The sequence below is a fragment of the Scatophagus argus genome, chromosome 12, assembly GCF_020382885.2.
Source record: "Scatophagus argus isolate fScaArg1 chromosome 12, fScaArg1.pri, whole genome shotgun sequence".
Lineage (NCBI taxonomy): Eukaryota > Metazoa > Chordata > Actinopteri > Scatophagidae > Scatophagus > Scatophagus argus.
In genome coordinates, this window is record NC_058504.1 from 15,257,035 (window position 1) to 15,273,144 (window position 16,110).

The 16,110-nt window shown below is 41.3% G+C and overlaps 2 protein-coding genes across 4 annotated transcripts in view; one reads left to right on the forward strand and one right to left on the reverse strand.

The window, feature by feature from the left end:
* The first annotated feature begins 128 nt into the window (after positions 1-128).
* Positions 129-3,942, forward strand: si:dkey-27i16.2 (regulator of cell cycle RGCC-like). Its single transcript, XM_046406038.1, has 5 exons — positions 129-285; positions 1,184-1,348; positions 1,945-2,025; positions 2,655-2,717; positions 3,312-3,942. The coding sequence occupies exons 1-5, from the start codon at positions 264-266 to the stop codon at positions 3,317-3,319; spliced, it is 339 nt and encodes a 112-aa protein (XP_046261994.1). The 5' UTR covers positions 129-263; the 3' UTR covers positions 3,320-3,942.
* Positions 3,943-11,753: 7,811 nt separating this feature from the next.
* nlgn3a (neuroligin 3a) overlaps positions 11,754-16,110 on the reverse strand; it is a 169,070-nt gene continuing 164,713 nt past the window's right edge. For 2 of the 3 annotated variants that reach the window (XM_046406260.1, XM_046406258.1), the window contains exon 6: positions 11,755-15,854. In XM_046406260.1, the coding sequence (XP_046262216.1) occupies positions 14,996-15,854 (859 nt within the window). In that variant the 3' untranslated portion in view covers positions 11,755-14,995. Of the gene's footprint in view, positions 15,855-16,110 lie in introns of all 3 variants that reach the window. The other variant, XM_046406261.1, reaches the window with a different exon arrangement.

Genomic DNA, 16,110 nt, shown 5'->3' on the forward strand with positions numbered 1-16,110 from the left:
GAGGGGAAAAAACTGCTGTTGCATAACGTCTGTCTCATTTGCAAATGGTTTCCCTTTCAACTTTCCGCCCACTTTTTCCAGTTACAGCAGAACTCTGTGGTCTCTCTGTGACCTCATTGGCTGGTCTGGTCTGGGTCTGGTCCTGGGCTGGGCGGGTCTGGAGGTGCCATAATAAAGTGCGTTGCTTGTCAGCGTTTAACCGTTCAGAAACCCAGCAGTCGATTCGCGTTTTTTAATTTATTAATTCATCTCACCGCACCGACATGTCCTCAGACATTAGCACAGGTAAGTCCGACGATTGCTCGAGCCATTGAATGATGCAGCAGTGAAGGCGCTGATAGGCCTATAACAAAAGACTAAAGGTCTAATATCTTCAGAGAGGCTGTAACCTTTATTTTAACCTCTTAAAATCCCAGACTCTCCTGTTGCTTTTTATATATCACAAGAGGCTGGTACAAATGACAAGATACACGGAGAGAATGAGAAGCTTTGTAAATGATGTAACCTACCATGCTTTCACGTTACACGTTTCATCCCTGCTTTTTTCCTGTTGCTGTGTTTTTGACAGGCGACACCGCACATATCTGTGTCCCTTCACAGCTTACAAACATCTCACATGTGTCTTGTATCTGTTTCTTACATGGCCTACCCATAGGGGACTGTTACAGCTCTGTCATATTCATGTTAGCCAAATAAAACAACTTTGGGATGAAATGGTGCGCATCTCATACTCCCACAGTATGAAAGTGCATTTCTTCACAAAATGGCCAAAAGTGTTGCTTTGTTTCACCCCAAAGCAACCGAGACTTAACTTAAAATGTTATATTTATTGCGGATTGTGCGCCAGTTGTTTTACAGGCTGTTATATGTTTTATATGCCTTATGGGCTGTTGGGTTTATCTGATACAACCCACTGACATTGATGTCATCTGCCGGTTTTGGCTTTTAGCTTTTATTTAATTTCATTCTCACCCAGAAGATATTTATGTCATAAGTTATTATTATGTATATTTGAAAAGATCTTTGAGTTATGTTTTTTGTTTGTATTATTTACACATTAAATGAGGACTTTAACATGATTATTTTTTTTTTATTGCTTTCTGATATAACTTGAGATAATCTTAATGTTTTCTTTCAGAGGAGTAATGTGGTTTCTCTCCAACTGCTGTCACATTTTCCGCAGACTTGGAGCGCGAGCTGGGCGACTTGCTGCAGGAGTTCCAGGATGCAGTGGAGGAGCTGAAGGCCCCTTCTCAAAGCAGATCTCACGTATATCAGCGCATCCTGCAGGAGGCTAAAAGCTGTACAGGCCAGGCAGATGACAGTTTAGTCGAGGACTCAGATTACAGTAAGTGAGGGAATCGCCACCATTAAGACTGTTTCACTGTGATCAAAGTAATGTTTGCTGGTTGTCAGCGCTCATGGAAGGAGTTCCCATTGGTGCCGGTTGAGCCCCACCTTTCAGCCCAAACAACTGCAGTTTTTTTTAAATTTACATAAAATTAGTAATACAATAGCCCTGTATACTTTCACCAAAGTTTTCACCTTTTTTTTTTGCTTATGACAACATGGCAGCTGTGCACAGGAATGAACTGCAGTTATGGCCAACTGGATAACGCATCTTGTAATTGTCTTAAAGTATTTTTTTTTTTTGTCGCTGCTGTTGTTGTGTTTATTGACGGTTATGAGATAAAAGAAGAAAGTGTTTATCTGCTCCCATGCGTCATCAGTATCCAAACAAACCGCTCTCAAAAAGCTTACACTGAGGAGTCACTAACAGCAAACCTGGGTTTACCTGCGCATTATTGTCATTATGTGCGACACCTGCATTGTGTGAAAATCATTGTCACTGTTGTTGATCATTTGCATTGGCTGCCCTTAATGCTTGTATTCTGTTTATTATTATTTCTGCTCACTCCCTCCTTGTTTTTCTCTCTCCCCCAGGCAGCGAAGCTTCTTTGGGAAACAGTTTGAACACCAGTGAGGAGGAGCTTCACACAGCAGGCATAACGCTGGCACCGAAAGGTACTAGAGACTCCCATCAGCCTATCTCCATCCAGATAGCCCTCGTTCTTACAGTGATCACTATCGCTTTTTCTCTGATCACTATCACAGCCACACAAAAATACCCCTCTACATTTGGCTAGGAGCTCTTTTGTTTTTACACAACAAAGTCTCTGCCGCTGTGACTGTGACGTCTCGCCCTCCCCTCCACGTCTCCTGCAGGGGTTGTTTGTGCTGTTATGTTATGTGGAGAGAGTGGCTCAGGTGTGTTTAAATGACACAGTACTACTGTTACATTTCAATGGATGAAAACAAGAAGGAGGTGTCAGTCATTCTGTCTGTGTTTACACACACATTTACAACAGGGATTCTGGTTGGATGCATAAAGCTGCTGATCTTAAGCCATAAAATAGCACTTAAGATCAGCCTTATCTCAGTTTATAGAAAAGAAGCAGAAAATGTTTTTCCCCATCCAGAAGCAGTATATACAGTCATTTTGGGACTTAGATTAGTTTTCAGCTTCTGGTCCAAAGGAAATACCATCGAACTGAGCCTCATTTCTCCACAAAAATGTTCCACTGCTGTTTTTTTTTTTTTTTCTTTTTCATGTATTTTCTCAAATTCCTTTTCTGTCTGTCATCTTTCTGCAGCCAAGCTGGGAGACACAAGTGAACTTGAGACTTTTATCAACATGTTGGACCAGGAACTTGCAGGTACCTTTTATTCTATTCTATTTAAGAGAATTACACCCCCTAACATCCTATCTATTCCTTATTTTTTTTGCATTAAAACTGACAAGCGTGCAGGCTGCAGAGTGTAATGCTGGCAGAGACACTAAGTGTATGTTACACATTGAAAAACAGTGTGTATAGCCACTTTGTTCCTACGTTGTATAGCCCCCCCCCCCACAGTTTATCTCTGAACACCTCTTGTGTGTAAATGCCACGTCTGGGGACTCAGGTGGACTATCTACACGACCTTTAGTGATAATAGCATACTTGACTACACAAGGATTATGGTCCTGCTATCAGCACTAAAGCTGTGGAGTCCAATGAAGGCATGCATGGCTCTGTGTGCACACACAGAAACACACAAACCATATAAAATAACATATATCCTTTTGTTATTAGTGTTTTTGACGCAGAGAGAATTAATGTTATACATTAATCGTAGGCCCAACTCCCCCCCCATCTTTACAAGCTTCACTTATTAGTCAGTGCAGGTATGTGTGTTCACATGCCTGTGTGATTATTCTCTTATTCTGGCTGCTGAGCTTCTGTGGTTTGCTCTTCCTCTCTCTTTTTTAGAAATGTGAACAGAGACGGAAACTGAGCCACGTACACGGGTGGGTGGGTGGGTGGGGGAGGCTGGGGCGACATGGCTGGCTACTGCCAAGCGGAGAGGCAGATCTACACCAGAGCAGATCTGAAGAGGCAAAACGCTCCCCTGGCTGCTCCTGGGGAAAAGGTTAACGATAGAAATTAAAAGGGCACCCCATTCCAAAATGCAAGAGCACCCTCAGACCCCTGGCGACGCCGCATCCAGCAAGACGACATCCCTGCAGCGTCAGATCCAAGATGTATGACACATTCTCGAAACAAGACACAACTTCCATCTGTCTGGGAAGAAAAAGAAAATGCTGCAGAGAGTATAGAAAGCACATTTCATGCCTCATTTCAAATTCCTAAGTACTATTACAGCAAAAAACCCAAATCCTCAGTACCATTTTTTTTCAAGGAGGCTGATCTATGTTTCATTCAAAATTACAAATGGCACTTTAAAATAATTTTTAGTCCAATGGTTTCAGATCTGCTGTGTGTAAAATGTCCTTAATGTGCCAGCATTTTTAGTGTACAGTTCTTGTTTATATTCTTTTTTTTAAATAGAAATCTTTGTACAGATGAATGCACAAATGAATTAAACTACATTTTGATGGTATGTCATAATGTATTTCATTTCTGTCAGTATATATAAAACTAAATTTAATCTTGTTTTAAATTTAGTGCAGAGAAGCTCTTGGCCTTGTTGGCCACCTCTGATTCTACACGCAGTAGAAAGCCTTTCACTTTTCTAAAAAATTCTCCTGACAGCACTGACAACAAATTATATTCAATGTGCCTACACCTTCACTGTCCCCTAAATTGACTGTTGCTACTGTCACACCACATGTCTCAGGAGCCCTTCTTCTATTCTTCTTCGTTTGTACCGATGCTTCCTGTATGTCTGCTGTGATTACGCTTTGAGTTTCACTTCTGCCACCAAATCAGGAAACCCACATATTTAGCTCAGGCGTCATGTGAAGACGGTTTAAAAGGGAAGTGCGTCAATTCTGCTGTGAGAAACAATGCTTGTTTAGACTTTCGGCTGTTATTTGTAAGCGGGGACTTTGATTCTGCTATAACTTATTTCTGCAAACCTGAGCTCTGAACAGAAGGGAATGGATTGTTCTGCTTCAATCACACACACACACACACACACACATATATATATATATATGCGTATGTGTGTGTATGTATGTATATATACATACATGTATATCAGAATCAGAATCAGAAAAGACTTTATTGCCATGTAAATGAAGAGGTTTCACATTACTAGGAATTTGTCTTGGTGATATATATGTATATATAGTATATATATATATATATATACTATATATACACACGCGCGTGCACACACACACACACATATATATGTATATATGATTTCAGCGGTTTCTATCACGCTCGTGTTTATATTCTGCTGTCATTTATAAAGTTAGGTCTACTGAGTGTAATCCATTTACAGGTGTCTGCTCCTTGTAGTCAAAGCAACACTTAGAGAAACAGACAAGTTCAAAGTGAATGTTGTGGTTGTAAAGTCTGATTTTTCACTTGTGACTTCTGATTTTACTTTGAGTGACATCAGTGGTATAATCCAGCTGAAGTATGCTAAATTATTTTTAGTCTGCAGCAGAACTGTCAAGATTTAAATTGAGGATGAGTCTGAAGGAGGAACAAAAACCAGCAATCTCTGAAATATTTAGCTACACAGCTTATTGCAATCACACATGAGATTCTGGATTCAGGGTGATGGAAAAGGAAGGAAACCTTGAAAACAGTTGTCATGGGCCAACGGTTTATTGAATTGTCATTGTTTTCCCCTTAAAAATCCCTGGACAGCTGGTTGGTATGACCCTTCATCTATACCATTGAGTTTGGTGATAAATTATGGATAGACTGCTTGGATGGAGATGCTTTTCCAGCAGAAGGAACAAAGAATACACATTTAAGATACTGTTCCTTGTCTGTTTATGTCTCATTAAAAGACAGCTTGTTCTGAAAGTTCACTGCTCTGAACACTTGCTAACTATTTAACCCAGCTGACCGGGACAAAAGCTGATATTAGTCCGGGGAGAAAGGGAGAGAAGAGTGTGGTTGTGAGAGCAAATGAACTTAAAATGTGACATTACTGTAAAGCAAAACAGAATAGCTGGAGCAGAAAGAGACCGAAAGGGAAAACGAGAGCGTTCAAACAATAGGGAAATACACAAGGCTGGTGTAGAGTAACCTGCTCCTCTTGTGTTGTCTGTTCCACTTAGAGAAAAGCAAGGATGACTGATTGAGGCCACAGCTGTTCAGGATGGTTACAAACAAAATTGCCTTTGACATGATGGAACTTCCCTTGCAAACTAAGGACACATCCTGTTTTCATAGTCTGAAGGCGAGGAATTGCAGTAATGCAGGAAACGTGACAGTGTGGTACTGATGAAACTGAAAGGTGTTTGTCTGGAATTCTCCTTTTGCGTGTCCGATGATTTTGTGACAGTATGATTTGGATCTTTAGCTCTGTATTTCACCTGGCACTTGACACTGCTGCCACATTTACCTGCTCTAATTTGCATTGTCATTTCATTGCACACGAAAAGTCACCGGCAGCTAATTATGCTGTTATGATTTTTATTAGATTGCTCTTCAAATGGGATCTGATGTAATATATCAGTTTGTCTTATGGGACCACCTCCCAATTGTTTAGCTAATTACTACTAGACCGGTATTTGATTGGCAGCCCACCAAAGAGGCCAATGTGTCAGCCAGTCGCCTTGTTTAGATAACAGACAGAGTGAATGATGAACGCAGCTGAGTTCATTAGCTGGTAAATTAAAATGAGTTGATGCTGTGATGAGACAGTCAATGGGCTTAAGAGATGAAGACATAATAAATATCATGTTGTACCCTATTCACCACCCACCTTTAGACTAAGGCATCTTGGTAATAAATGTCACAAAGACTTAAAATGTCTACACACAATGCTGCCTTGTTTTAAGCTAGTTAGCAAACTAATGAAGATGTAATTGAGTACAGCGGAAAGGAGACTCTTGTTATTATCAGACAATGAGTAAATGAAGCAAAGATATGGCCTGTGCAGCGAAGCTATCATGGCCAAGATGAGGGTAGCATGCAGGGCACGCAGACTTCTGTCATCTGCCTGATGAGAGACTGGAGCAACACCTTTTCCCTTGAGAGCTCCCTAAATGGTCCAGGCTAACAGTGTTCTCTCCCAAAGAATTAGTTTGTTCAACCACCCAACACACACACACACACCTAACCAACAAAACACACACATAATGAATTGCCACATTCTGACCTGGTCTTACATAACTGAGGCCAGTCTCTGAGCCCAGATCAAGGACTCAGATCATTGCTTTGTTATTCTTGCAAAACTCACCAAAGGCAGGATGAGAAGCTTGAACCATAAAAGGAGTTGGTGCTGTGCTATGAAATGATATCTCTCATATGACACCACTTTAAAGTTGACCCCCCATGCATTTCCAGGTGCTGCTATTGTTTTCATCTCTGTTCGAAAGACAACTGGATTGCAACAACACAGTAAATGCATGGATTTATTCATTCGTTTAGTTTATAATGGAGACACGAAAGCAAATAAAAATGGTGCCAGGCTGTCAGCCTGACTGGATCACCAGTTAACCTTCATTTTCCCAGAAGATTTCATGCTCGGTGGCTGACAAAATTGCATTGTGAAAGCAAGGTTTATATGGAGTCAGTCTAAATGCCGATGGTGTCATTATTCTAGAGCCATTACACCGCACAGTCAACATTTACGTCACAATAAGTTCAAGCAAAAAACCTGTCCAGTTGAATGATGCGAAATCAGCATTTTGCGTGTTTGTTAATGTATTATAATCAAACATATTGGCCTGTCTTTCTGCTGCGTTTACAGAAATCACTGATGTAAACAAACCTTTCCCAGCATCAGAAAACATTAATAACTTAAAGCAATCTGTGGATCATAAAGTGAAATAGATTTACAATGAAATACTGAACTCATTCGGGTGGAAAAAAAGTCATCACTCCCTCATTTTAAAGTCATTAGTACACTGGAAACACTTTAATGGTTTATTTGGATTTTTGAGGTTGCTGTGACGTAAATCCAAGTCTCTACCAATGGCAGTGTGATTTCCTGTTTTGCTCTCTGTCTCCCCAGACCTTATTGTATGGAACAGGAAAAGATTCATTCCCTAAGAATGTGACTCATCCAGCCTTCCCTGGTCTTCAAATGAGTCATTACATCACTGCTGACTGGGGATTTCTTGACGCCACTTCACTCTTCCTCTTTCAACCCAAAAGGGTATTTTACTGGAATTCTTAACTGAAACTCAAGCAAACAACAAAAAACAAAGAGCTCAGATGTAGTCATAACTTCATTGTTGCATTATGGAGAGCCACTGTACTTCAATATCCAACTAAAGTGCTAATTATAGATATTGGTGGGAGAAGGGAGGAAAAACAAACAGATGTGAATGTGTGAATGGGGCTGAGTTTGAACATAGTTTTAGCAAATGCCACAGGCTGCCTAGTGGGCTGTTTTTTATTGTAATATATTGAGGTAGTAAGCTGTCAGCCACACATGGAGAGCTCAGTGCATCTTTACAGCTGTGAAAAGGTTTCCAGTGTAGTTAGTGGTTTCAGTAGAGCAAATCGAAATGAATGTGTACAATTTTTAAGATCTATGAGTAGGCTTGAGAGTTGCCTGTGGTACCTGTGGACTGTCTTGCTGCTGAATGTGGTTTGTGATAAGGCATTTGATTTCTGTTGGTATTGTGTGTAAACACTGAGATATGTTGATTACCATCAGTAAAACTATTGCACCTTTAAAGGATTTTGCAAAGGATTTATGAGGTCAGACGTTTATTAAACTTTATAATTAAAAATATCTGGGTCTGTTTGTGTAAAAATTGGCTGTTCAATTTGTCCGGAAAAATGGAGAATTCACTGCACAGGCCTAACATTTAACCATCACTGACAAATGAATGTCTGTGCCTCTTGGGATAAAAATAGGCTTAACTTCAAAGGACGTTTCCAGTTTTTCACAGAAAAAGCAGGGCAGATTTCCTTGGAGTAAGCTCAGTCAACCTCACTGTATTTCATCTGAAGGATCTGTGAAAAGCCCAGTTTCCTGGATTAACACTTAAGATTAAATTGGTGCCAATGAAAGTCAATGTAATGTGATCTAAGCGATAAGATACCTTCAGGAAGTCCTTTGGGAGAGTAGCACAGGTACGAGACACCAAAGCTCCACCGATGCAACCTTCCCCTTCCACCGGTAACCCACATCTGAAAAAGCCACTAGTGGACTGCCATCTGATGGTGAACTGCAGCCGATGCAGTTGAGGTCTAACGCTGGGCCTGGCCTCAGCTGGCGAGGAATGACTTTGCAAAATAGCTCTGAATCTGCGAGATAATGCTGTGAATAATGAGAGCGGTTAGAGAAGAAATGAAACATCCTAGGAGTTGTGAATCTTGCCGTGAAAGTTGTTCTCCCATCCTGCCATCAGAACTGGACCAACTAGTAGAAAAAATTAGCTGTCAGGCAGCATCTCTTGGTAACAGGGTTTTCTTGACAGGAAACAGCAGATACAGTGTATAGGCTTAAAATGTGCTTGTTGCCCACTGTTGTTAGTTCCCTCACACACACTGGGAGCATACACATTTTAGTCTCAGCAGCCTCAGTGGTATCTCCAGGCCATCCATCTTACAGAGGGCAGATCATTAGGTAGTCGCCAAGCAGCTTTAGGCCGGGGGCAAGTGGGACTACTTGTACTAGATGAACTATAGTCTGCTACTGTTCTTTACTGGACCATAAAAAGAAACCAAGCCACTTGTACCATTACATAGTACATTACATCTGAGTTGTTCTCACAGTGCTGCTACAGTTTGTTGCACCCAAAGCTACATTTAAATGATCACATTGGTGTTATTTTATCTTTTTATCTGTTACCAACATATCCCATTAAAAGACCAAAAACAGCACTGAATTTATCCTGTGCTGTGTGCTTAGCCACAGCTTGTAGCTCGTGCCTCTGTGCAGCAGGACTCCATCGCCCTCCCAAATCCATAAAAAACACATGAAAGAGCCATACCATTGGATGATACTCTGGCTTATTTTGAAACAACTCTGCAGCAGCATTTTTTTCAAAACTGCAGCCATCCATGTTGAGCACACGTCATGGAACACGCTGGTAGATGTGGCTCCTTGCTTTGTTAGTTTGATAAGCCATTAGGAAAAAGCTACACCATCTGTGTCCACTGTAAAGAATAAATCATCCAATACACCAGTCTGGTTCTTGTTTGGCTCTTTTTCTGTATTTTTAATGTTTTTTTTTTTTTGTTTGTTTTTTGTTTTGTTTTTTTTATGATACTGAGCTCAGTAGCAGAGAGGCACATAGTATATTTGGCTGCGGCTTCAAAGTTGGTACTTGTTAGAAGGATGAATTCATTGTCGGTTTTGGTCCATTTGTGGGTTATGCTAATTATAATAAAAATCCTTATCCTTTTATGCAAAAACTATGCAGTTTTTTTTAGGAGGAGCAAAGCTCTCACATACAGCATCACAGAGATGCTGCCCTCAATTGCAATGCTCCCTCTACAATCATTTTGTAGTATGAAAAATATACAAAACACTATTATCAGCACCAGCGTCTCACACCGACTGAAAATGGATGTCATGTTCTATATTCATGAGAACCACAATAAGATACAGAAAGAATAGATATTTTATTTTTATTACTCCAGTTTGAGCGATTATAAATACATTCTATGGACATAAACATAGAAGTAACAGGGCATCTTTAGTAATCTGTACAATGACACTGAAATAACAGAGATTTACCATGATGTATTTGGGCTCAGAGACCATTGGTTTTATTGGTTTCAGTTTTAGGTTCTAGTGAAAAATGTGTTACAGTGTGTGAGCTTGATGCCACCATAAAAGCTCCAGTGTATGGTGCTCCTTGTTAAGAAAACCTGAAACATATGCCAGTGATTTGTCTATGCTCTGTGGTTATAAAAGAAAATTGTCAAGAGTGTGTTTTTCACATGGAAACAATAGATTATTGATGTGGAGAATGATTTCCCTTTGGAGAAAAACAGGCTATTTAAATTTAAACTACAAGAGGTTTGGTTCAGTGGCTGGTTCTCCTCTGCTTCCCAATAAGTAACGTTGATTAGCTTCTCAGTCTGCAGAGATACATAGTAACTCAGGTAAATTAGACCTTGAAAGATTGGAAATGAGCAAGTAGTCCAGATTATGGCACTGTGGCAAAGTAGAAGAAATAGAAAATGGGCAAGTCATGTCTGTGTGTGACAGAGGTAGAGCTGCTCAGATTGCATTTTGTGAGAGGGAGGATCAAAAAAAAATCGCATGAAAGAGGAAGAGGAGAGTAAAGACGAATGAGGTGCAGGAAGAGAGAGATGAGGGTGAGAGGAAATACAGGTAACAACAAGTTCAGCACGGTAGAAATATAATTCTCAATACCTGCACACACACACACACACACACACCTGCAGCTCTCTCCCAGCGGGTGGTACTGTGTAATTTGGCACATCCATTTTCTAGACTGGGTTTGTCTTCCGTGCTGTCGAGGCAGTCACAAACCCCCATTGGGGTATTCCAACCAATCCTTGAATGATGTCACTTTCAAAACACACTCACTGAAGTGCAAACAAATCTCGACCGTGGAAAAATGTCTGGCTCATAACTGTCCCATTTTTCTACTGGTGGCAATTCTTGTCACAGGAAGTCTGGACTAATTTCATCGAGCCTTCAGGTGCCTGATTGCTGAAGGAGTCTGACCCCCTTTTTCCCCTCGCTGCATCACAACACTGGTCTTTCCCTTTGGTCCAGCTCCTAATCATGTGGTCTTTTTACAGGGCCATGTATCTCAAGCCGTGTCCCAGAGGCCACCAGGTCTACCCTTGCCAATAGTCAGTGACATCTGCTCTGCTTTAACAGCATATGGGAAAATTACATGGCAAAAACAAGTTGCCCTCCCATGACATTTCTTCCGTTTGATAGTTCGCTCTCAACTTCACCACTCAATTTTAGCCCTGTGCCACTGTATGTGTGTGTGTGTGTGTTGAAGCCAGTGGAAACTGACCTCCAAACACGGCAGAGGGATCAGACGGGAGGACAGTCTACTTTGACTGATGTCCTGTCGTAAAGGACCGGCTAACCCAAATTATGCAAAAAGCAAACAAACAAACAGATGCACAAGGTGCTAATGCTGTAAAATTTTCAGGAGCTTACAGCCACGTCTCATGGCCCTCATCAGCCGATGCCCTCTATTTGTATGAAATAATAAATCGATAATGAATGCAATGGTGGACAAAATATTGTTTGTGGTGCAAGCAGCATTAAAAATTACCTTTACTGGCCACACAACAAATATTATTATCACCTTTTCAGTAGGTGTGGCATACATTTATTTACACACCAACATTTGTGTGTTGGCTGGCTATCTGATTAATGTAATGTATGTCCGATTTTCAATCCTTTCATAAATATTAAATGTTTTATTCTGTTCAAAAGCTAGTCACTAATTTCTTCCGTCTCCTGATTGTATGGCACCTGCTCAGTGGATTAGGATTTCTGCCTAAGTCAAAGTAAAGCTGCGAGTCATAAACCAAAACAATGAGCTTCCCGATTCAGTCCTCCTCAGGTCTGCAGCGCTGCAGAACAGAGGGGTTTGGAGTGTTGTGAGTTGGGTGGTCACTATCTAAGTGTTCATCCCAACAGGAGTGAAACTGCTTTCACACACACAAATAACGATATGGACCATTGTTAGTGTAAAAACACTGATTAAAGTGGAGTGTTTTTTTGAAAAGAATGTCCCTGTTACTTTCAATTATCCACAGACTTTGCTGTGAACAGCTTTTATTTAATTACTTTCTACTGAAGAAATAACATCTAAGTAATTTGGGTGAATCAAATATTTAAGGACATATTCAAGGAAGAATGGTTCACACCAATTTAGCAGGCAGGAGTATTAAAAAAATATATTTTTCTCCTCAAAATCGCCCATACCATGCCAAAAAGTAATTTTATTGCTGCTGAACAGTGCCACTATGATAGGTTGCTGCATGTATTAGACAACTCCAGGTAGAATCCAGTGACTTGTTTCTTAGCGGCTGTGTTTCAGTTGAAGACGGTGGCTGATTAGGAGGTGAGCTCCATATAAGGCAGAAGGAGCAAAAACAAAATGACTCATATAGATCAGTCTCTGAGCAATTTCCCTCAAATAACCCCTTCTCTCTTTCTGCTACTGGCAGCATCGGTGATGAGCTGACCAGACTGTGCTTCTCGCTCGGCTGCGTCTCCAATCATTAAATACCAGGGGAAGCTATAATGGAATACTTCATAAAAATGTTGAGTTCTGTGTGCATGAAGTAAGAACTGCAACACTGATCTGGGGTCACTGGTCAGATTGCATTACTGTACTTTGCTGTAACGAAGGAGACAATCTGTGCTATGCCAAGATACTTAATGAAAATTGTCAGTTTTACTCGCAGAATCAATAACTCCAGTTTTCTCTGCGAGAATAACATATAATAGGATGCAATATGAGTACATCAAGGCCATCTTTTCACAATCTCCCATTGCTGCAACACTACTTTGCATGAATTACAGTAAAATCTGGAGTTATGCACGCAGATAGGCCCCAAGCTGTTAGCCTGTTTTTCTCAAAGGTTTGAGCGAGAGAAAAGGAGCGAGGGAGGAGGAGGAGGGGAGACAGGAAGAAGGAGGTAGAGAGGAAGTCCTGGGGGGAGACTTGCACTTGCTGCAAGAATATTCCTTTTTTAACTCATTCAAAATGGAAATAATAAAAAGTCCTAAAAGGGAGGAAAAGAACTTTGATCAAGCAAGAAAAAAAAAAAAAAAGTTTTGTGAAACTTTATATTCTTCTTTTTTTACTGTTTTAATTTGGCACATGGCACAATCAGCATGTATGCATCTGGTATACATAAATAAATATTAAATATTTTATACATAAATATACATATAGAGCTCTTACAAAGACACCTAGAGCGGTCTTGGCTTATGATGTTTAAACATCAATACATAGGAATTATTCGTGTTGGTGCTGAAGTCTGAACAGTATTCTGTTTATTTTTTAAGTGGGAGTGATATCTCCATAGAAGCCCTATACATATATGTATGTATGCCCATATTTATATATATATTCAAAGAAATACAAGTGTGCACTGAATTTATTCAGTGCAAACAGGCCACTGTCTGCTCTTGAAGAGAAACTCTTACAAAGTCAATGGAATCATGTCAGTTAGTTCAGTTGAATCTTTAGCTATTTTTTTTTCTCTTACACATAAAATAATAGATTTATTTTGTAATCTTTAAGCAAAATTAGACATATAACTTTATAACTTTGAAAATAACAAAAGTGCTATTTCGCAAAGACAGACACCCAGAGACGTAGCAGAAACACTACTGGTGGTGAACCAAAATTACTAACATGAGAAAGTACTCAGCCTTCACCCCCCTGAAAACCACATTATACAACCTACAAACAAAAAAACAGGTGCACGGACACACACACACACACACACACACACTCAAACATACGCACTCATTCACTCACTCACCGCTCTTGCATTTGCAAGTTCCGACAATGTCTCTGTCTTCGCTCAGCGTCTGATCCACGCTTGCACGCAGGAAATGACAAATCATTATCACATGCACACAAACACACAAGTGCTCTAAGCAGCATGTGTACGTGCACACTTTGTGGAGATAATATCAGATAGCTTAACAGATAAATTGGCTGTAAAAGATGCACTTTTTTCTTAACAAAACAATCACAGTAACATAGCATTTATCTCTGCCTTCTCATCTCTGGGCAAGAGCTGTTCCAGACAAATTATTTCTATACGAGATAAAAAAAAATAAAAGATAACACCATTTGTGTGGCTGTTGTGTTGGAATGCAACAGAAAGAAAAAAAATGAGTTGCCCAAAATGGGTTTAAAATCTACATCTGCATATCCTCTTGGTTCCCATCCTGGATTCAGTCTCTCATCTTTGAGTCTCATCGTCTGGTAACACACTCCACTTGGAATAGTCTCAGGGAATAGAAATTATGACAAAAAAAGAACAAGCTTCGTAAGGCATTGAAACGTAAAACAAAACGAAGAAGCAATTAAAAACATTTTGCGAATATTGACGTAGAGGCTATTGTTCGAGATGTGTCTCCCGCAGGAGGAAGGGATGGGGAAATAAAAAGCACTTCTCTTTGTTTTTGTTATGAATTCAAGAAAAAAGTGTTGATATCTGCTCAGTCTGCTTAAAAAGGCTTTTAAAATGATTATTTTAGAAAAAAACACTGCAGAAAGAGCCTTTCCCCAGGTCAGGAGAAAGGAAGCAGTTTGATTTTGGCAGCTCTGCACAACTTGACATCCATAGAGAGCTCTCAGCAACTCTCCTCATAGTAAAAGTCTAGTTAAATCTCTTCACGTTTTAATCCCACTCATGCCCTTCCCCTCCCCTCCCCCTTGTTGCCCTCCCCCTCCCTGTGATATTTATAAAACACAATCCTCTCCTCCGTTCGTTCATCCTGCTGCTGCTCCTCCTCCTCCTTCATCCACCACCACGGCCGCCTCCTCCACCCCCGCCTGCGCTGGCTGCCCCTGGCCTCCTTAAAGCTATACGCGGGTGGTTGAGTGGGAGTGCGGCAGGCCAGTGGAGTTGAAGCCGGTTGTGAAAGTGTTGTAGGGGTGCAGGTTGGGCATGCCCACCAGGGAATTGGGGATCATGGTAATGGTGTTTGGGGTCATGAGGGGAATGTCATCTGGAGAGCGTCGCAGAGTGAGCGTGTAGTCAGGAAGCGAGGCCAAGCGCAGTGCCCCCTCGTTGCTGTTCCCCGCCTCGCACTCATGGTGCGTCTGGTTCATCTGCAGCGACATGATCTCCTCCTCAGGCGCGTGGTGGCCAATGTCATTGGAGGTGGTCTGCCGCTGCGGGCTGGGCTGCCCGTGGCCGGAGTCTTGTCGCCGCTTGTCCTTGCGGTAGTAGAGGGCTGCGAAAGCCAGCACATTGAGGAACAGCAATGAGGCTCCGACAGCGATAGTGACACTGAGCTCTGTGGAGTAATCCCTAGGGTTCTCCACCACCAGCGGCCCTGTCTCCTCGTCGTCACTCCAAGAGTCTTTGTCCTCACTGTTGTAAGCTGGGGACATGGGAGGCCGCTTGGTGTTGAACGGCCAGGAGGTTTTGCCGTTGGGCCTCTTGGTGGACAAGGTGTTCTGTGTGGTCTCTGGTGGGGGCACTTTGGTGGTGGTGGAGGTGTAGTGGAACATGTCGTGGAGGTTGTACAGGTGGGGCACTAGGTGTTTCCAGAAGGCCACTTTGGTGGCACGATAGTGGTCGCGCACACGTGGCTTCAGGCCGATATGCAGGTACAACTGGTCCTGGGGGTTGTACTTGGACCAGGCCACCTCTTCAAAGCGGTTGGCCTTGGTGTGGATGAACTTGGTGTCTTGGGGAACAGGTTTGTTGGGATCGCTACAAACATAGAAGAGACAAACATAATATTGTTAAATAAGATTCTGACAGCATGTTTAATTATTCATGCTATCACGTTCATGTGGGAAAAACAAAGCATCAAAGTATCAGCCACATTTTATATTTTGGCGTGAAAGGAGTTCAGTAACTACTGGAGAATTCATTCATCTTTCTGGGCGATACTCACAACAGCAAAAGCACAAACCCACAGTGGCAACCAACAGACCAGAGTTAATAATTTATCCATGTGTGTATG